The sequence below is a fragment of the Mugil cephalus genome, chromosome 12 (genome assembly GCF_022458985.1).
Source record: "Mugil cephalus isolate CIBA_MC_2020 chromosome 12, CIBA_Mcephalus_1.1, whole genome shotgun sequence".
In the NCBI taxonomy this organism is placed as follows: Eukaryota; Metazoa; Chordata; class Actinopteri; order Mugiliformes; family Mugilidae; genus Mugil; species Mugil cephalus.
In genome coordinates, this window is record NC_061781.1 from 621,782 (window position 1) to 644,470 (window position 22,689).

Sequence of the window (22,689 nt, forward strand, 5' to 3'; positions counted from 1 at the left end):
GTAGATCCACAGATGAGAGCAGAAGAGGATGCTGGTATTTGTTTGTTCGCCACTTCTCCATCTCAAAACAATAACACTATCTACCTGCTCCCATTGCCCTCAGGGCCAGCTGTTTTCTGACATATTCTGCTACCCGGACTGCAGAATCTCAAAGGTTTGTTGGCGCATACCTGACATGTCCCAACAGGACAGCTGTGCTTCAGTGCAATCACCATCTGCCCGATCCTCCAGCTATGTGCATGGCTAACAACTAGCATTAGGCTAACTTTACCAACACCCGGCCCAATGCTGAAATATTCCACCTCACAGCTGCTGAGCTTCTGTAACTCCCCCACTCCAGCGTGCATCAAAGCTATCAGACAGCTCAGACTTGCTGACCTCATTATAGCCACCGAAGTGCTTGGAAAATGTTTACTGCCAGCACGGTCTTGGTATATGTCGCATCTCGACACTGTCATTAGAACACCGATGCACCAGGGATTTGTAGGCGAAATGGAATATGTGGAGCAGATCGTAATGTGCTGTGGAGTCTATAGACACTTCCACCATTAACTCTGTCTTGTGTCACATTGGAACTTTTTAACACACATGGAGAAAGCTCACAGTACAGGTCGAGGTGGTGGTCTACTCATCTTTCACTGAGCTGAACTGGAACTCTCCCCCTTGTCGCTGTCTGACCTTACATCCATGGAGTGTCAAGCTTTCAAATATAAATCTCCATACTCCATGACAGTCCTTCTCTGTGACGTCTACTGCTCCATTTACTAGCAGACTGCTGGATAAGTTAAACAGCAACTTGTCGTGGGCTAGGATGAAGGTGAAGCCGAGTAAGTCTACGAGTATCTCAGTTGTTAAAGTAAAGGTAGTAGATAAGAAATTTGTTATAAATGAGGAGGTGATTCCCACAGTGATAGAGAACCCAGTGAAGAGTCTGGGAAGGTGGTATGACACAAGTCTCAGCGATGTAGCACAGTTTGAGGGATTAAGACAAGGTATGATCCAAGGCATTTCAGGGCTCCCAGAAAAGCTGAGATTATGGTGCATGCAATTTGGGTTATTGCCACAACTAATGTGGCCACTGACAGTGTATGAGGTCCCTCTGACAAAGGTTGAGAAGCTTGAAAGGATGATTAATTCATCAATTAGGAGATGGCTTGGTGTCCCACGCTGCTTAAGCGGTGCAGCCTTGTATGGGAAAGGCATACTGGAGCTCCCAGTAACTAGTCTAACAGAGGAGTTTAAGTGTGCTAAGGCTAGACTGGTGATGACTCTTACTCAGTCAAAAGATCCAGTAGTGAGGCGGACAGCCCCCACGGTCAAAACAGGCAGGAAGTGGGACCAAAGAGATGCGTTTCAGGAGGCGCAGGCTGCCCTCAGGCTCAGGGACATCATGGGGCATGTGCAGCAAGGGCGTGGTGGCCTGGGACTGTGTGCAGGGAAACCTCTGTGGAGCAAGGCATCCGCGGCGGAAAAGAGGAAGATGGTAGTGGAGGAAATTCATAGGCAAGAGGAAGTAATGAGATGCACGATGGCAGTGTCGCAGGCTAAGCAAGGACAGCGGGTGAACTGGGAGAGTGTAGAGAAAGGAAGGTGTCGTGGAGAGAGCTGTGGAGCATAGAGGCTAGTAGGATTAGATTTATGATAGGGGCAGTTTATGATGTGCAGCCATCTCCCCAGAACCTAAACCAGTGGCTAGGGGAGGATGCTGCCTCCCACTTTGTTCTTGTGCATGTACGCTGCCTGGTGAACAACCTCCAGCAGTTCCACCAGCTCCAGTTAATTCCCCAGCCGGCTCCCGAACCCCATATTCCTCCTCCTGCAAAATACTCAGGTGATCCTAACACATGTTGCCAATTTCCCACACAGTGCCAATTAACTTTCAGTGCTCAACCCCTTCGTTATGCCAGTGAAGTGGCTAAGGTGGCTTACCTGGTTAACCTGTTGGAGGGTCCTCCGCTGAACTTTTACAACGCCCTCTTTGAGCTACATTCTCCTCTTACCATGTCTTTTGATGCCTTCACTGGGGAGCTTAAACGGGTGTATGATCATCCCATGCGGGGCCAGCAAGCCGGTCTGCAGCTTTCCAGGATCCACCAAGGACGGCTTTCTGTCCGGGAGTTCGTAAGCTGTTTTCAAAGTGCTGCAGTGGAGTCGGGATGGAATGAGGCAGCACTCATCACTGCTTTCCTGAATGGACTCCACCACGTTGGGGGGAAGGAGCACACGATGTTAGACGAGGCCATAAAAGCAGCCATCCAAGTGAGTGACCATGTATCCTTGTAGCATGTCGAGTCAGCTGCTCCCTCCACTTTTCACTCTAAACAGCAAACCGGCCAAGATGTGCCAAGTCCTCGCGATGATCACCAGGAAATGCTGAGGAGTCCCAAGCCCACGCGCATGCAGATAAATGGCATCCACCTGTCCCCCAAGGAGAAAGCCTGCTGAATTAGGGCTCAGTCCTGCCTGTACTGTGGCCAAGCTGGTCACTTTATTGCCACTTGTCCTGTCCGTCCAGCAAAAGGTCCGGCTCGTCAGTAGCACGAGAACTACTGTTGAGATGTTTGGTCAGCCCTTCTCCCCCAGACCACTCTCCGCTCGATGCTACCCTCCTGTGGCAAGGATGGTCCTTTCCTCTCACCGCGCTACTCGACTCAGGGGCTGATGAGAGCCTTATTGACAGTGCTGTTTGCCAGCAGTTGGGCATCAAGACCGAGCCCCTAGATGATGCACTAGAAACCAAAGCCCTCAATCGTATATTGCTGGCCCCTATCAACCACAAGACCACTCCTGTGCAAGTGTAACTATCCAGAAATCACCAGGAGATGATCAGAACATTACTCTCCTTATGTTCCCCTAATCTTGGGGTTCCCCTTCCCTCTGCTCCAACCTCCAATTCTGACCCCCTGCCTGTAGCAGCACCAGTAGATCTGTCATCTGATCCAGATCATGACCTGGCCCCAGTCTTCAGTAAAGAACAGGCTCTTTCTCTTCCCCCAAAACCGGCCTTATGACTGTGCTATTGAGCTGCTGCCTGGAGCTCCACTTCCCAGTAGCAAGTTGTATAACCTCTCCCGTCCAGGAGTCTCTGGTGGCCGGGATCATCTGCCCGTCATCCTCTCCGGTAGGTGTGGGATTTTTCTTTGTGGGGAAGAAATATGGCACACTGAGACCTTGTATTGACTTTAGAGGGCTTAACAACATCACAGTCAAGAACAAGTATCCCCTGCGTCTCATTGATTCTGCTTTTGTACCTCTCTAAGGTGCCACCGTCTTCACCACCCTGGACCTACGTAATGCTTACCACCTAGTGCGCATAAGAGAGGGTGATAAATGGAAGACTGCTTTCAACACCCCATTAGGTCATTTAGAATACTTAGTAATGCCTTTTGGGCTGCCAATGCCCCAGCAATCTTCCAGGCCCTGGTGAACGATGTGCTTTGTGACATACTTGGCAAGTTTGTGTTTGTTTACTTGGCTGATATCTTGATTTACTCTTGCTCTCTCCAAGAACATCAGGTCCATGTTCGCACTGTGCTGCAGCACCTCCTGGAGAACAAGTTGTTTGTCAAAGCTGAGAAATGTGAGTTTCATGCCACCTCCACTTCCTTTCTCTGCTTCACCCCGCAAACAGCTTCAGTGTTTCAATGGCTTTGACAACTTCTATAGGAGGTTTGTGAAGAACTACAGCAGCAAAGCTGCCCACCTAACTGCACTCACCTCTCCATCTGTTCCGTTCCATTGGACTCCTGAGCCCGAGGCAGCCTTCTCAGAGCTCAAGCGCCAGTTCAGCTCCTCTCCCATCCTCATCCATCCTGACCGGTCACTGCAGTTCGTGGTGGAGGTGGATGCTTCTGACACTGGGTAGGTGCTGTCCTTTCACAACGCTCACCCAAAGATAACAAGCTGCATCTGTGTGCCTTTTTCTCTCATAAACTAGATCCCCCCCGAGAGGAATGATGATGTTGGAAATCGGGAGCTGCTGGCTGTGGTGTTGGCGTTGGAGGAATATGCAGCACTGGCTGGAGGGCGCGGAGCATCCTTTCATAACGTGAACTAACTATAAAAATCTCCCGTACATCCTGACAGCTAATCGTCTGAACGCTCATCAAGCCAGGTGGGCTTTGTTCTTAGGTAGATTCAATTTCACTATCACTTACCGTCCAGGTTCCAGGAATGTGAAGCCGGATGCCCTATCCTGCCAGCTCTCAGCCGAAGAAGTCCCCGCCGAACCTGAACCCATCGTGCCTCCTTCCCGTGTCATTGCAGCTCTCGCCTGGGAGATAGAGGCCAAGGCCCGTCCACACAGCCTGGCCCAGGTAACTGACCTCCTAACTGTCTTTTTGTCCCAGACTCTGTCCGTTCTCAGGTCCTGCAGTGGGCCCACTCCTCCCACCTTACCTGTCACCCAGGGTCCCATTGTACCATCTCCTTCCTCAAACGACGCTTCTGGTGGCCGACCCTGGATGTTGACACCCGGTTGTTTGTGGCAGCCTGCTCCGTCTGCGCCCGAAGTAAGACCACCACCAAGCCTAGTTCTGGTCTGCTCCGTTGTCTGGCCATTCCCAGCTGTCCATGGTTCCAGATCATCCTGGTCTTTGTGACCGGCCTTCCCCCTTCTGGGGGTAATATGGTTGTCCCCACCATCATCAATCGTTTCTCTAAGGCTGCACATTTCATTGCCCTGCCCAAACTCCCCTCTGCACATGAGACTGCTGATTTAGTGGTACAGCATGTGTTCCGCATCCATGGTCTGCCCTTAAATATTGTTTCAGACAGAGGTCTGCAGTTCACTTTCCAGGTTTGGAAAGCTTTCTGTACAGCCATAGGAGTTACTGCACCACCCGCAGTCCAGTGGCCAGATGGAGCGGGCCAATCAGGAGATGGAGGCTGTTCTCTACTGCATCACCTCAGCAGAACTGCTCTCCTGGAGCTCTGGGCTGCCCTGGGTGGTGTTGATGTATGCATCTATGACAGAAGTTTGTTTATTTTGTTTCTCCTGCTCTTCTTTTCTCTCTCTTCTCTGTTTCTACCTGGCTGGCCTACGGCAGATGGGTCCCTCCATATGAGCTGGGTTCTGCTCAAGGTTTCTTCCTTTTAGAAGGGAGTTTTTCCTTGCCACCATCACCCTCAGGCTTGCTCTGGAGGTTGCAGGCTGGCTTTTGTAAAGCGTCTTGAGACAATTGATATTGTTATTGGCGCTATATAAATAAAATTGAATTGAATATGTGCAAATACTCAGGGACATGCAACTACATCCTGGTCCTACCGAGTGGGTGATGGACTAGACCAGAATTTCAGCTCAGATAAGCTTCTGAGCAGGCCTGGAGACCCCAGGTAACTCTTCCCTAAACTAACCTCTTCACTCCATAGATTTCCAACAAATCACTACCTGATGAAGACTGAAAATGAACATATATATTACATTATCTGTCAAATAGTACATTATCAGTTTTGAAAAAAAATCCTGAAAATGTAATAAATTCCTAATAATGTAATAGGGTATTACATTATTGTTGATGATATCAGGATATTTTATTAACTCGATTTGATTGAGTTAAGTGCAAATGTCATTACATTTTCAGGAAATTATTACATTATAGTGTGCTACAGTCCCTTCTGAGTGGCACCCCTCACCAGTTTCAGCTTTCACCCATATCCCAACTTTCCCTTCATGGCAAGACCATCCCCCTCACCTTCTCAGTCACAAATCTGAGAGTTCAGTTTGACCATCTATTTACTTTCCATGACCATATTAAGCACCTGTGCAAGACCTCATTCCATCATCTTCACAATATTTTCAGGCTCCACCCAACTTTAACCCTGCCAGATGCTTAAAAACTTGTCCATGCCTTTATCTCCTCGAGTCTGGACTACTGCAACAGACTCTTCAGTGGGATTCTTGGCAAGTACATTCAGAAGCTGCAATACATCCAAAATAGTGCTGCCAGGGTCCTGATGCGAGTCCGTAAATATAAGCACATAACCTCCATCCTTTACACACTGCACTGACTCCCTGTCACTTTTTGAATTGATTATAAAATTCTGCTGACACAAATGCCTCAATGGGCACGCACCCCACTACTTACAAGAAGTCATCACCCCACAATCCTCCACACGTACCCTTCGATCTGCAGGAAGCCTCTTCCTCCAAGTGTCCAGCACCAAGCTCTCCACCATGGGAGACTGAGCCTTCTACTTGGCTGCACCTCGGTTATGGAACAGTCTCCCCATCTGCCTGAGGGCTGCACAAAGCCTGGACTCAAAACCTTTTTATTCAAAAAGTCCTTCAACTGCTGGCATGTCTGTGATCTGTGTATTTTATATATATGTATTTCTCTTATACTATGCTTTTTATGCTTTAACTTGTTGCTTTTAAACCTGTAGCACTCTGAGACCCTTTGGAAGAAAAGTGCATTATAAATAAAATGTATTATTATTTTTTTTTCTTAACTTTAAACCCTTTCTTCCAAGAATAAAATATTAAAACAAAGCACAATCACAAATTTACATAAATTTATTTTATAATAAATCACAGAGGCTCAGAACCAACTCCTTATTTTAAAGGCACAGATAATAACTGTTATTAGATTAACAACAGTAGAGAGATGACCAGAAAAACACATGTTCCTGTTCAAACATTCAAATATGTAGGAATAAAGGAGTTCCTCCACTGTGTACATAGTAGTCTTGTCCAAATGTATGTCAGCACACTTGGTATACTAGTTCGGGTAAATAAAAATGGATTACATAGTCTAGTGGCCAATCTTGTGCAAATGAAAATTTCCTGTCTGAGCACGTATTTAGGCTTCCTGGGGACTTTTTCCAGTTAAACGACTGTGGCAATGTTTAAATTTCTCTCACTGTGTCATAACTGCATGTTGCCGCGGAGTCTTTAGTGCAGACTGTCTCTGTTGCCCGTGCACAAACACAAAGCAGAGCAGGAACACTGTGACTCAGAGGACTGAAATTTCATGGCTGAGGTCTTTCTCTCTGGAACCCTAACTGATTGCATTAATGGCAGCATTAATGGTTTTGAAAGCTTTAATTTATTGTGCCAGAGAATGCAACTGCCAGTTAATCACATGATAAACATGGAAACACACACTCTGAAGCATGGAGAAGCAGAAGATGCATGTGGACACACAGCTTCTCTACAAGTCCTGTTTTGGCAGGACTGAAAGTCATCATCAGTGCAATTCATGATTTGATAAATGGCTGAATCCAGAGGGATGACTCTGCACCAGATTCCCCCAGGTGCTCACATGCAAAACATGAACCAGTGTTTTACTAAAGTTGCCTTCATGGTAGTGAGCAACAAGACTGTACATGGTGACCTCAAAAATGACAAGTGTGTGATAAACATGTGTCGCTGTCATTTGGGCCAAAACTCAACTCTTTATTTCACTCACCAAGGCTCAATTTATGCTTCTGTATTGAATCTACTCAGCTGTCTAAAGCTTTGGTTTATAAAGCAATCAGTCCATGCAGAGAGGTATGTCAGCGGAAGCATTTCTAACAGTGTCCTGTTGCGTTGTAAGGGTTCAGCTGTGTTGAGTTTCACTTTGTGAGGTGGAGTTAGTAAATGTGCTTCTGGGGTAGTGAACGTCACTTCTGCGTCTTACATCTCCTCCGACTTTACTTACATCTTTAAATAAATGTAACTAAACATAGTGTTAGGCAGTTTTGACTTTTATTTTTCAGGTAAACCAGGGTTGGTGTGGGATCATTTAGTTTTTTTTTTTGTTACTTTTTAATGCGGATTTCAAACAAAAACAAAGTATATTTATTCCTCCAAACGCTGTATGTGCAATGTTGCTACTACTTTCTAAAGACTAGGGAATCTGCTTATTAGTGGACTTCATGACATCTTCAGATGACGTCCTGATAGCTGGATGTGAGTATCTGTGGTGGTTGGCGGCTGCAGTTTGTTGCAGAATAATTTCATTGCTTATACATGTGGGTGGATCAAGTACTGAACTAATAACTAATATTTTGTATGTGTGATTGGGTAGTTATTGAACACCTTTTGGATTCAAAATCAGCTGTATTTAGCAATGCTCACTATGTGTTGCAGCAGTGAAAATCTGAACTGTGTGTTATGTGCTATGTTTCCCACTGTGCATGGGCAGATGGCTTATATGTTCTGGGTGAGGAGGGGGGAGTCTGTTGTTTGTTGTGATCGTGAAAAGTCTGAGTAATGTCACATCAAGTGAACAGTTTTTGTCGTAGTTATGGGACTAGCACTGTGATTGGTATGAAGTTAATTTCCTCGTCCACGTCTCTTATAAATCTCTCCCTCCTTCTGCCACTTCTGCCCTACCATCTACTCGGAGTGCTGTCTTTTCTGTTCATGTGATTTAAGTGAAACTGTTGTTCAACATTTATTGACTACATCATGATCCACTCAGTTTGAATCACACTGATAAACTCAACACCACTGATGAGTTTCAGCGGAGTAGTCTGCATGGACTATAGTGTCCAGATCACCTTTAGTTGACTCCAGTAACAATATTAACACATTTCAGTGTAATAAGATGTTCAGGTTTGTTGAGTTAGCTTCTTTAAGGTGCTTCTGTGAATTCAGGAGTCAGGAGTTAAAACCTAAGAACATGAATGGAACGCTGCAAAGACGCTAACATGGAAAATGATACTAATGTGTGACTACAGTGTAGACGTCCTCTGATGTCTGGATTGAGGCAACGCATGGAGTGAGCTGAGAGGGGGAAGGAGAACATGTAGACACAAACTCCTCGACCTAAACCATGGGGTACTGCTCCATCTTCCAGCGGATTACTATCCATCCATCCCTCACAAGATCACTAGACCACCACCAGGACCACCACCAGCTCCACCGGGGACTCCTGAGGCTGCAAGCCCGAGGAAAAGGAGACGTTGTGAACGCCGGCAGAAGAGGGGGAAGCGCAGCGGTAGGTGGACCAGGCTAAGAGCTAGCCCGTTCAAACCTTTGCTTCCCACCATCTTCCTCTCAAACGCCTGCTTGATCCGGAGTAAGATATAGGAAATCCAACTGCAACTGGAGACACATAGACAACTGCAGCAGCTTGACCTTCACAAAAACCTGGCAGGACAGCACAACCCCGGAGGTGGCTATTGATTTTGCCGGCCGCACTGCCTACCGGGCCGTCAGAACCGCAGAGGTAAGAAGATTGGTGGAGAGCTGTGCATTTACATCAGCAACTCGTGGTGCACAAACACCATGGTAGTCAAGAAACATTGTTGCCCGGACGTGGAGTTTTGGTTGCTTAAGTGCAGGCGGTTTCAACTACCTAGAGAGTTCACTGCTGTTTACATTTGCACTGTATACATCCCCTCCAATGCCAATGCTAAGTTCGTGCTAACAAGACTCTGTGACAGCATAAACAAATGCCTGGCTGCACACTCTTAGTGTACCTTTATTGCAGCAGGGGATTTTAATCACTCTGACCTCAAGGCCATACTTCACAGTTTCCATGGTAATGTAGGGTGTGCAACCAAAGGGGACAATACACTTGTTCAGGTGTATACTAATATAGTGCATGCATACAGAGCCCAGCCTTATCCCCACCTGGGTCTGTCTGATCATGTCTCACTCTTTTTACATCCCTGGTATACACCTAAAACCAGATCTACCAGACCCTCTGTCAGGTCCATCAGGACCACTGACTGGGGAATTTTCAGAGACCTGAAGGCGCAGCTCCCTTTATAATACCGATTTGACATTTCACCTGCATTTTCTCACATTCTTTAGTAATTAATTGTTGTGACTTCTCCAGCACAGTTACTCTGTCCATCGTTTCACTGAGCGCAGTGCCCATCTCTTCATATTTGATAGCTGTCTCAGCCTGTGCTGAGCAGAGTCATGCTAACTCGCAAAATAGCTTGTCTCGTATGGCCTGTATATTGGCTTTTGTTTCTTTGACTCAATGTCTGTTTCAATTTCTTTAAACAATCTTTTATCTGGACCAGCACAGCTTCTCTGGATGTCTGTAGCTCCATTTGAAGCATCTGCATGGTCTTAGGGGTGGTATCAGTTGTATTCACCGCTGCTCTATGAGCTATTTTTGGGCTGCCTCGCATGAATGGAGTTATTGCTTTTAGTACATGCGTTCCTTGTTGATTCCTCCTGTGTGAACTCTTCCTCATAGCAGGAGTTTTGTTACTAAGTGCATAGCAATTAAGGTTATGCTCCATTTGCTTGTTTTTTGGAGGTTTAAACTTGTTTGGTAAGTGTTAGGTCGGAACTCTTCTCCTCTGCTGCCTATTGAATCGTGATGTTATCAGTGCTCTACTTTCGACCAGTACTTATTACTGTATGTATACTGTATGTTTGAAATGCTCTTTAAAGAGCCATGCAGTAGTTCATCATAGCAACATCATATCCAGTAACTACTGCCATGGCATTAGGGGTGTAACGATTCATCCACTGCATCGATGAATCAATTTATTTTCCTACGATCCAACTACATCCATCTGTGCTCAGCAAGTTGGCTGTCCGGAAGACATACATCGATCTAATATCGATTTGAAAGGTAATCCATCGATCGTATCGATACTAGGAAATAACGCATTGGATTAAGCACGCCAGAGGATCTGCTTAGAGTATTTACTTGAGAAACACTGGAAAACTGGACAAACAAAATTCACAATTTAGTTTAATATACCGAAAACACCGTTATACAAATATGTGTTAGCTTCAGACTAACATCAATGGCAAAATTAAAGTATATGCTCGCTTCCATGCCTTGTCCCACCGGTGACACACTCAGTGACCCACCGGTGACAGCTCGATGAAACATTGGATAATTTAACATGCAGCGCCGTCCACAGGATCGAGACACTTGAGGAAGTTTAAAAAGTGACTGTAACCTGTAGATTAAGAACCCCAAAGAGTAGATACTGAGCAAGATAGTTATCTGTTGGCGGCCCGCCACTCCTAAATGAATGTAGAGGAAACACTGAGTAGGTATTTATTTAAGTCACACAGGTTTAATTTTTGGCTAAAACGTAACTGAATCGATTTCAAGTCACTGAATCGTTTTGGATTGTATCGTTCTAAATGAACTAAAATCGTCCTTGGATCGTATCGGCAATCACGAATCTTGAATCGAATCGAATCGTTGTTAAAACTAATCGTTACACCCCTACATGTCATCCATCCTACCCATGATTCCTCTTATACTCTCAAACTGTAACATAAAATCATCAACTATATTTTATATTATTAGATTCAATCCAAAAGATGTTGAAGAAAGGCAACTGGACTTGTAGAATTTTCTTGGAGATGTTTTTCCAGTCATCCGAGTAGCCTCTTCAGTTCTTCCACTTTAGATTGTACATGTTTCCTTCAGCCTGAAGTACGTATCTGTGACAGAAGTTTGTTTATCTTGTTTCTCCTGCTCTTCTTTTCTCTCTCTTTTCTGTTTCCACCCGGCTGGCCTTTGGCAGACGGGTCCCTCCATATGAGCTGGGTTCTGCTCAAGGTTTCTTCCTGTTAAAAGGGAGTTTTTCCTTGCCACCATCACCTTCAGGCTTGCTCTGGAGGTTTCAGGTTAGTTTTTGTAAAGCATCTTGAGACAATTTGGATTGAATTTAGATGCTATAGAAATAAAATTGAATTGAATTGAATTCCCTTCATCACTTCTTCCTCCTCTTGGCTGCTTTCTCTAATGTCTACTATCTGTTGGATCAGAACCATGAACAGCTGTCCATATGGAACATTTGGAACAAGCAGTAAACTCTCACTATCTCTGACTGAAACCACACACATTATTCCATTACTATTTTTATTTTACTGATCTCAGAGCCTTTGGGAAATAAAAATGTTATTTTTATGTATTGTATTTTATTCATCCTCACTTCCTTTAATCTGGTCAGATGGAGCCAAGTGGGATGGAGATGCAGGCACCTCCCACTGTTCCTCCCACTTTTACAAATAGGGGCCCAGTTGAGGCCTTCCCCCTTTTCCTCTGTTTCCAGATTGTGTGTGTGTGTGTGTGTGTGTGTGTGTGTGTGTGTGTGTGTGTGTGTGTGTGTGTGTGTGTGTGTGTGTGTGTGTGTGTGCTGGTGGTGCTCACCTGAGTTTGCCATGCATGTTTGACTTCATCTCATTGTAAGTAAATCTAAACTTATTTCAATGCATTAAGGTGTTAGGGCTAGGGTTATGTGTTTATGGATAATGAACTTAGAAGATTTATTGTATTCTAATTTAATGGTATTTAAGGAATTATCAGGCATGAATTACTTTGTTTGCGTTCTTTCCGTTCTTCCCTTTAGAACCACGAAACTCGGTGGCACCACCTCTCAATTCAAACATTAAAACAAATAAACAAACATTAAAGGCAAGGCAACTTGTGTGTCCTGGTGGTTTGTGTAGCTCCAGTCTGAACCTGATTCAAAACACAGAGCAACAAATGTCCTGAACACATAAAATTTTATGTGTTCAGGACATTTGTTGCTATCTGAGTTTCATTATTAGTTAAATTTGCAGATTTTGGAAACAATGTATAATAATAAATGGTTTTGCAGTAGTTTCCCATGAAGTCAGATTCAAGTCAAGTGAAAAGCCAGTTGAAGGCAATCACATGTAAGTGCTGTCTTCTCTTTTAGTCTAAATCCTGCTGCCTCTAAAGGGACTAATTATGGCTATTGTTACACCCATTTATGCCCATTAACTGTTTGTGACTGTAACCATGACTTAACATTACCCTACAAGGAAAGTAAAGGAAGGAAAACCTAGAAAACAGCAGTGGTTACTTTGAAGTTCTGACATCTGGTGGTTTTAAACAGAGCCGGCCCAAGCCTCCATGGGGCCCTTAGCAAAATTTCATTTTGGAGCCCTCTAATTCTGCCAATAATATTGATTGTTGATCATGCACTATAAACTCATTGCTGCTTCGATTTTCCTATTGTCAGTCTGATATGTACTACTCTGAATCAGTTAAAATATACAAACATAAGTTTTGGTTTATTACTTTTGTTTTCAAAACACTGCAAAAGCAATGTGCAAAAATTATTTATAGTGCATTTGTAGTGCAAGAACAATAAAGTGCAACAATAAATAAAATCACTTAGATATATAAAAATAATTACAAACTCAACCGTACAAAACAGACAGAATTAAATAAAATAAAATAAAATATCAAGCAAATACTTAAATCATGAATAAATCAATAGTTACCTGAAACAAGGTGACAACATTTTTTTAAAAATATAAAGTTGAATAATTAGGTCTTAAAACTATAAACATGTATGTAATTATGCGAAAGCAAAGGCTTTAGTAAAAAAAAAAATCAAAATAAACTACCTTAATCTATGCATTTGACAGTCACAGAGAGAGTGCAGGTTATCCATAGAGCTACCCATCATTTACACAGTGTAGTACAAGGGACAGTGGGCACAGAGGATGGGGGTGAGAGACAGAGCTCTGTAGAGAATGGAGGTGGACCTAAGATGAAAAACATACACATATATGAGGTACTTTGACTAAATCAATTTCTCTTTGGGTGCAGTTCTTTTAAGTACAGTCTCTCCCTCACATGATGAACCAGCGGCAAACAACATATCTCAAACTCACGGGTGTAATGTTTGCTATGAAACGTTAACAAAAGCTGTGTTTTGAAGCAAAAGAAGGAAAGATATGGGGCGCTGACAAATAAGTTAAATCTCAGTATCACTCAAATACAAACATTAGTATGAACATTAAGCTATTTAACTGGGCAGTTAAGAGATACATTTCTCTAGTTCTTAACTAGCTGGCTAATTTGCTATTAACAACTACACAAATCTCTTCGATAAACATTCCATTACCAAGACACGCAAACAAACCTTTATCTTGGCATTTTCTCCTCCTTTTCTTTCTTCCTTTTTGTTACCTATGCCCTGAAGGATATGTCCTTTTTTTTGTGACATTGTTTTGCCTCCAACTACCTGTGCTTTGGATGCGAACTGTGCACTGCATACCAGGTGTGAACACAGGGATTTAAAGATGGACACTTGTGTTCAGATCGCCTAATTTGGTGTTGATGTGAGATCTGAATGGGGCCAGAACAAAAAATTAAAAAACTGACTCTATAATGACAGTGACATACAGTAAATTACACAGACAAATGAAGACCATATCTACAGATGGGATTCATTTGATAGAGTGAGGTGGCTCCTATGATTTTCTGTTTGACTAATTCATTCCATTTAGAAAGCGTTTTGTCTCCCTGTTGGATCTCTTCAAACCAAGTGCCAATTAAAACACAAAGACAGGGATTTAATAAATAATAAATGAATAAATAAGTAAATACCTACAGATATATGCCATAAATAATTAAATACATAAATCGATGTCATATATTTAGGTATTTATTTATTTAATTATTTCTGACATTATTTTGTATTTATTTATTTTTTATTGTGGCAGAATTGGTCCTCCATAGAGATTGTTAGTGGCTAGAACATTATCAGTATTGTGTCAACAAAAATGATTCTTCTCTCTTAATGAATTACCTTTCATCACTCTGTATCTTGAAATTTGAAAAGTATGTCATGTTGTATGGTTTAACTGCAGCTATGAAAATGGTTGCTGTGCACTGGAAATCACCACATTCGTTATCAAAGTAGCAATGGTTACCGACTTTTTTTTCCACATGGAAATATCTACAGCTCAGATAAACGGAGCTAAAGAGGTCAACCTGTCTCTGGGATTCTTTTCAGTTTTTAAGTTAAACACCTGTGTTTTCCATGTGCAGTGTGCCTATGTAGTCTTTCCCACTGTGGGGTGGGAGGTCCCCATTTTGAATAATAATGAAGAAAAATACGATCACAAAAAAAAAAAAAAATAATAATCTTTTCAGTTACTGGGCGACATGCCGGAGATTAAAGACACAGGAGCAGACAGAGCTGGGGAACTCAACTTTAAAATTTTCTGAAATCAGATCTGAAATGGTGGCTGGGGACATACAGGAGGCAAATTTTAAAACCAGGAGTGGACACAGGGTCTTGCCACACTTGTGATTGGAACACCAAAGTTAACATGAAACCAAAAGGAGACAGAGATTTATGGTTTCAAAAGTTGCAGGGGCAGCTACTGAATTTGAGGATATTTTCCATTTGGGTCATATCTCGTCCTCGTCCATCCTGCTCTGACTCACCTTGCATACAGAACTTTAGCTCCTTAGCATCGGTGACGGTGCTGGCCAGCATCCTGTCGGAAACCTTCTTGCTCATACGGTTATAGTTCCTCCTCTTCTTCGTCTCACCCCACAGATTGGAGCCACCATGCATGCTGGGAATGTTGAGTACAGCAATGCCCTCCAAGGAAGTGTTGGTGAGGTCCAAGATGATCCCGTCGCACTTAGGAGACAGAAAAGAGGTAGATTTTATTTAATGCTCTGATTATCACAGATAAAGACACTGTTTCACTGAATCTGCATACATGAGACAATAATAAAAATAATAACAACTTTATGCATATAGCACAATTCCATGCATAAAATTCAACACAAAGTGCTTAACAGAAAACACAATCAAGTCATTTGGTAAATGGTGTTGTTTTTATATAGCTCTTTTCTACCTGTTGGTACTTAAAGCACTTTACAGTCACAGACACAACAACTCATTCACTAACACAAGCACACACGCCTTCACACATAAGAGCCACGCAATGGGAGCAACTGAGGGTTCAGTGTCTTACTCAAGGACACTTCGGCATGTGGCACATTCTGGGGATCGAACCGTTATACCTACTGAGCCACAGTCGCCACTTTTGTTAGAAATACAAAGATAAAAACTTGTATATAAAATGCCTGATAAAAACAGAAGTACATAAGAACACAATACAACAATAGTAAAAAGGTGTGTCTTAAGATTTCGTTTGAACATGCAACAGATTTAGAGCTCCCAAGACCCTCAGGTAGAATGTTCCAGAGTTTAGGGCCATAATAAGCAAGGGCTGTCCTCTGCCTTTTGGTTGAAACCTTCAGAACAATCAGGAGATTTGAGCCTGAGGATCTTAGGGATCTTGAGGGCAGATATATTTTGAGCATGTCAGACAAACAAGGTTGGACAAGGCCATTTAGAGCTTTAAATACCAACAAAATAATTTTAAATCTATTCTTTCACTGACATGTAACCAATGTAGTGAGTTTGGAGAAAACTGGAGTGGTATGTGCACTTAATTAATAAAGAATTAAGTTATTTTTTTCGTATTTTTTTCCACATTAATTGTTTAAGACTTTGTTTAAGTGTTGGTCTGTTCTGTAATTGGTTTACCGGCTAACAGGTACATATATACAACAATACCATCTTACTCCGACTGAGTCAATCAGGTCATTGACAGAGTCCACTCATGTGACGTTCAGGTGGAATCTACCCACAGATGATAAAAATCTAAACCCTCCTTTACAACTTGCTTACTCAAGCTGCAGCAAATGAGGTGTTGCATCATTAAATAAGACAGATGTACACACAACACAGAGTTGTCGTGACAACTAGATTTATATGGCCTTGATGCATTTCTTGGAAAACCGCCAAGTATTCAATTAAAAACGCCAGGCTCTACACACCGTATACATTAGCAGATATAAAGGCAATACCAATTTCGCTCTCTTGGCCAGACTCTGAAGGATGTTGTGTCCAGTCTTTAATCTGGATTCAAACGGACAAAGAATCAGCAGTGCACTGATGTGACTCAGCATGGCGGCCGATAAGTGTCAAGACATGTCAATGTAATAGTTAAAAAGTGCTGTTAAAAATGCTAAAATACTTTAAAAACAGTAAGCAAAAGAATGCTGTAATTCATGAAAAGACTAACAAGCATAGAGTGAGCTACAAGGGATAATCTGTGTTCAAAACATAATTAATTCCTTATGTTATTTTGGAAAAGCTCTCTGGTTAATATTTATTGTTTTCTAAAGTGCCACTTCTTCGTTTAAGTTATTTCTTCAAAGCTAATCCTCAAATCACCTCTGGTGTTCGGTTTTTGATTGCTTATGTTTGACCTAAGACGGTAGAGGGCAAAACGGTGTTTTCGCTCGTCCATTACAACACTGGACGTGATAGAAGTAACATAGTGTCTGTGTTTCTTATTATTATCCCCCTTTACAGGTAAGAAAAATTAACATAATCGGTTTTGTGACGTGTTTATATGTATACTGTGTCTGAAAATATTAATAGGAATAATAAGTTACTTATAATAATAAGTTTTGTTTTACTTGAATGTCACATTCGCCATAGTTTCTTTGCTAGCTGCGTTGTGTGGCGCGAAGACGTTGTTTCAGAGGTGAAGTTGTGCCGTTTGTGTGCAATGTTCGACATGTAATGAGAATACTTGATGATAAGTGTGTAGCACTGTTATTCTTTTTAACTCTATGGGTAAAAGAGTGATGATTATAGCTTCCATTTTGCAAGATACGAGTTTGGTTATGACTATTATAACGTTACATGACTGATGTGATATATTTTAATTTATATTTGAACCAAGGCAGATGAAAAACGTGAGTTTATATTACCATACAGTTGCTGTCCATTTGAATGTTTGACAGTTCTGATTTAAACCATTATAAACAATGTTTTATGTTTTCAGTGCAATACTTTATTTTTTGGACAATCTTTTGAGATAACAGTTGCTGTAACTGTTGCTGATTTGACAGCAATGTAATGTTGAAAAAATTGTGTATTGTTGGAAAAAGTTAATTATAACACTGGACGTGATTGAAGCAACATTGTGTCTGTGTTTCTTATTTATTATTCCCCTTTTCAGGGGTGTAACATCAGTGCCGGGCTTCACTAAACGGACTGAACGTCTACAACACGAAAACAAATCTCAGAAGACCCACTGCCTAATATATGGACACGTGAGGAGGGTGATCAGACACTAACGACGACAGCTTCTTCCTGTTGTTCCTGATGACAAGTGATGTCCACATGTGTCCCCAGACAGCACTTGAGATCTGATCTCAGTTTCTCTGTCTGTAAATAACCAGCGCCATCATGTTGTCAGTACCAGCCGGGTCAAAGGGTGTGGCTTTCTGCCAAGAATCTTCACCTCCGGGTCCCTCCAAGAAACTGGCACCGCAATTTGTGGGCCCCTTCCCCATTACCAAGGTCATCGGTCCTGCAGCTGTCCGGCTCCGCCTGCCTCGCTCCCTCCGTGTTTACCCCACCTTCCATGTCAGTCAGGTCAAGCCAGCCAAGGAGAGTGCCAGTATTCAGAGTTAGTGTCTAGGTTTTTATAGCCATTTTGTTTGTCACTCTGTCTGAGTTCTCCGGTGAATTCAATAAAAGTCTTTTTGTTATTCAATATCTCTGCATCTGAGTCCTGCTTCGAGTCTCGACCTGACAGTCAGTAGAATATGCTGCCTCTAATGGATCTCTACCTACCACTGGATCACAACCATTAACAGCTGTTTGTTGACTTGGCTTGGTACTTACCCAGGTAGGCTACTTACCCTATGAATGGAGCTCTAACGATGTTATTGTCAGTGGGAGCCTCCAGTCTCAAAGTGTGAATGGTGTTGAAACTCTGGCTTCCTTTACTCCTCTCTCAAACCATTGGTCCTCTCTGGCCAGGATTTTGATGTTTGTATCTTCAAAGGAGTGTCCTTTGTCCTTCAGGTGGGGGTGATGGGAATTAAAAAATAAATGCTGGTCAGTGTGAACTGGTCAGCATTTATTATTTAATCACCCCCTGGAACACAAACTAGGAGTCGTCAGAACCCTCCAACACAAAGCACAGACTATACTAACAAGAGGAGAAGGATGGAAAGGAGAAGGAGGGGAAACACATCAAACAAACCCTTAAGATGTGTCGATATCCCAACTGGACCTTTGTGGAAAGGCTCAAAAATGTATCCCGGGAAGGACAGGGAAGAGGAGTACAGCAGGAGGAAGAACATCACAGTCCCCCTATGTGGCTGGTGTGTCAGAGAAACTGAGGAGAATCTTCAAAAAAACACTGCATTCCAGTTTATTTCAAACACAGCAAAACACCCAGGCAAAAACAGAGTAATGTAGTGTATGCTGTTCAGTGTAGTGAGGAATGTACAGACTTGTACATTGGGGAAACTAAACAACCCATCCACAAACAGAGCCAGGTCATCAGGGAACGACTCAGCAGTCCACCTCCACCTGAAGGACGGAGGATGCTCCTTTGAAGATAACAACGTCAAAGTCCTGGCCAGAGAGGACAGATGGTTTGAGAGGGGAGTAAAGGAAGCCATCTATGTCAAAGTGGAAAAACCTTCTCTAAACAGAGGAGGTGGACTGCGATTTAATCTGCCATCTATTTACAATCCAGTTTTGACTTCTATCCCCAAGATGTTTCAACAACATTCACACCTTGAGACTGAAGGCTCCCACTGACAATAGCCCTGTTAGAGCTCTATTCATAGGGTAAGTAGCCTAGACACACAACCCCTCTCTTATCGACAGGTAAGTACGCAGGCATTGTGGAAATAGTGACACCAGTTTCTGGTCAAGCAAGTTTCTGGTGGGTGGTACCCACAGAGTTTTCCTATTTAAACTTCCAACTTCCCACTAGTCTCTCAGCTCAAATGAAGAAGCTACTTGGATGAGTGACAAATTGTCTTCAAGAAATTAAACAAGTCCAACTGCCGTATTACACACCTTTTGGATTACTATGACCTGGATGAATGAGAACCTTTACAGACACACTTAGTCTGATGATGTTAGTTTGAGCTTGGGGTGTGCAAAGCATCCAGTATTTGTATTTGCTGAGGGGAAAAAGTATTTGTATTCAAATAAAATTCAAAATAGGTGTAGGTTTTTTTTTAGTTTAGGTGTAAAAAGTATTCTTTAAAGTATTATTTTATTATCCATTATAATAATCATAGATGTATATGCAACACTGGTTGGTGTTTTGCATTAAATAAAGCTAATGCAGCAACCTCATTATTTAGTAATAGAACGCGGTCCAGGGGTCCGTTTCACAAAGCAGGTTCAACAAACTCTGAGTCTATCTAAACTCTGGGTTGATCTCCTCTGAGTCAGAAAACTCAGAGTTTGCGGTTTCAAAGCAGCGGTTTTGATCTGTTTTAATCAACTCGGAGTACTTTCACCCGGAGTTAAGCGCATACGGCGAGTTTCAACACGTTTTTAGAAAGAAGTGCAACACTGCTGCAACTGCAAAAGAGAGGGAGATGGCGTGGGAGAACATTGCTGCTCGGGTCAATGCGCAAGTTTAAATGTAGTCCTTTACAATCACAATAGTATTACAGGGGGAAACAGCTTGAATGGTAGCCTATTCATTTATTTAATTTGGGTGCAATCCCGCGGGGGAGAAGCGTACTTGGCAGCAATTTAAGATTAAATATAAAACCATTGTTCAGGTAAGACCTCGGCATGGAGGGACCTCATGTTTTACACTGTAAAGTAAATATTAAATCGTTTCATCCCCAACATAATGCTGTTTTCACACACATAAACGTCTTCTCCTCTATATCATGTTCTGTTAAAAAGTTAAGCTTGTTTAAACTAACACAGACTTCTCTGAGTCCACCCCCAAGACACAAAAAATGCATTCATAAATAATGCCTTCATAAAATGTAATATGGTCTTGCTCTTATATAGCGCTTTTCTACCTACTCAAAGGTACTCAAAGCGCTTTTACAGTCAGAGACACATCCACCCATCTGCACCCATTCGCACACAAGCACACACACATTCACACACCCGTGCCAGTTGCACTGGGAGCAACTGGGGGTTCAGTGTCTTGCTCAGGCACACTTCGGCATATGGCACACTCGGGGGATTGAGCCGCTAACCCTTCAGTTCATGGACAACCCACTCTACCTACTGAGCCATAGCCGCCCATAATAGGTCTATAGATATATTTTTCTAGTCTATTCATACACTTTTTTATTTGTCTTTTATGTCATTTTTTTTCTTTTGTCCCAACAGATTCTGATGGTACCGCTCAAAAAGATAATTGTCTGGAAATGCTAAAACATCTATGCGCGATCTGATAACCATCTTCCGACGAATAATTAAATTCTCTGTGCAGTAATGCTGCACCTTCATCCTTGGGATCATTGTCAAAAGGACATGCCGTGTTCGTGAAAACAGTTGCCTCCTACTGTGCCTAATGGACTTCTGATAGAACCTACTGACGGACTTTTAAAAAAAAAAAAATTTAAGATGTCTGACAGACGGCAGAACAAGGCTACGCCAAAACTCGCCTGCTGAATGGATGAAAGAAAGAGGAAATCAAAAGGCGTGTGTGGCTGAAAGAGGGTGGAGACGGAAAGAAACTCATTGAGGTTCATTGAGTAAAACCGGGTACTGAACCGGGTTAGGTTCATAGAATCTGTTACTACGGTAACTGACCGAGAGTTTAAGCAACAGGCTAGAGTTATCCCGATTTCTCTGGTTTGACTTACCATGAACCGAAGGGTTAGCAGTTTGATCCCCCGAGTGTGCCATATGCCAAAGTGTCCTTGAGCAAGACACTGAACCCCCAGTTGCTCCCAGTGTTTGTGTGAGCGAATGAGTGAATGTGTCTCTGACTGTAAAAGCGCTTTGAGTACCTTTGAGTAGGTAGAAAAACGCTATATAAGAGCAAGACCATTTACCATTTACCTCTGTGAAACGGAAAACTCAGAGTTTCCCTCATTTCAGGGTTAATAAACTCAGAGTTTCGAACATTTCAGGGTTAATAAACTCAGAGTTTTCACTAAACCTGCTTTGTGAAACGGACCCCAGATGTGTTCTACAGGAAAGGTGACCTGAAATACTTCTGGACCTTCGGGGGTAGGGGTGCTGAGTTAAGTCGTGTTTCGTCCAGTAGCACAGCCTCCTCTGTCATGGAGTCAGACTGTGTCAGACTTTTCACCCTGACTCCTGAATGTCACTTAATCTGGGCAGGTGCACAAATATTCTCTGTGGTCACATGGGAAAATGCAGCTTTTTGATATGAGGTGTTTCTTATTCTTGAATACAAATACTTCTAAATACTTTTTGTTTGAAACAAGTATTTGTAAAAAACATGGTATTTGTGCATTTCATTGACATGTGAGAAAAACATGACAGAACATCAGCCTGTGAGTAGAAAGCAGAAAAAAAAACATACTGACACAAGATGCTTTACTCTAGTTTCGTTCCCAGATAACCCTCAGCCTCCTCTGACAAGACCCACTCACCTCCACTTCTATGCATTCATTAAGTTTCTTGCAGGTGGCAGAGATGGTCTCAGTGGTGCCAAACTCAAAGTACCAGAGCTTATTCTTCATCCTGAGGAGAAACAGGACCGGACAACATTAGAAAAGATTCAAACTCAGCTTTGCATAGACAAGAACAACTTCATGAGCCTACAACACAATTTTTTTTTGGGTCCACTGGACACATATTGAAGCTGTCTGGAGCCTCGAGTCTCTTCACAACTTTCTGACAGCTATGGATGACTCGTAGTCATGTGACCTAAGAGGTCAGCACTCTATCAATTCCCCCTGCAGCCAGCGGAACTGGTGGAACGGGAGATGAAAACCTGCTGGTAGAGACTATAGCATCAACATCCAACACGGCCCACAGGCCTGACTGAGGCATGGTTCATTGTTGCCCCACAGACAGATTCCTCAGAGGTGACTTGATGAACGCAGTTTGGTTTATATCACGGTGGCTTTAGTGTCAGTTCTGGACATAACACCACTAACAGCCAGAGAAATCCCTCAAAACACTACAATCTACTCA

The 22,689-nt window shown here is 42.7% G+C and overlaps 1 protein-coding gene across 7 annotated transcripts in view; it reads right to left on the reverse strand.

The window, feature by feature from the left end:
* Positions 1-22,689, reverse strand: part of LOC125018276 (diacylglycerol kinase beta) — a 200,619-nt gene that overhangs the window by 17,717 nt on the left and 160,213 nt on the right. For 6 of the 7 annotated variants that reach the window (XM_047602081.1, XM_047602082.1, XM_047602078.1 and 3 more), the window contains 2 exons: positions 22,143-22,233; positions 15,138-15,339 (listed from right to left, as the gene is read on the reverse strand). In XM_047602081.1, the coding sequence (XP_047458037.1) occupies positions 15,138-15,339; positions 22,143-22,233 (293 nt within the window). Of the gene's footprint in view, positions 1-13,142; positions 13,445-15,137; positions 15,340-22,142; positions 22,234-22,689 lie in introns of those variants that run through there. The other variant, XM_047602084.1, reaches the window with a different exon arrangement.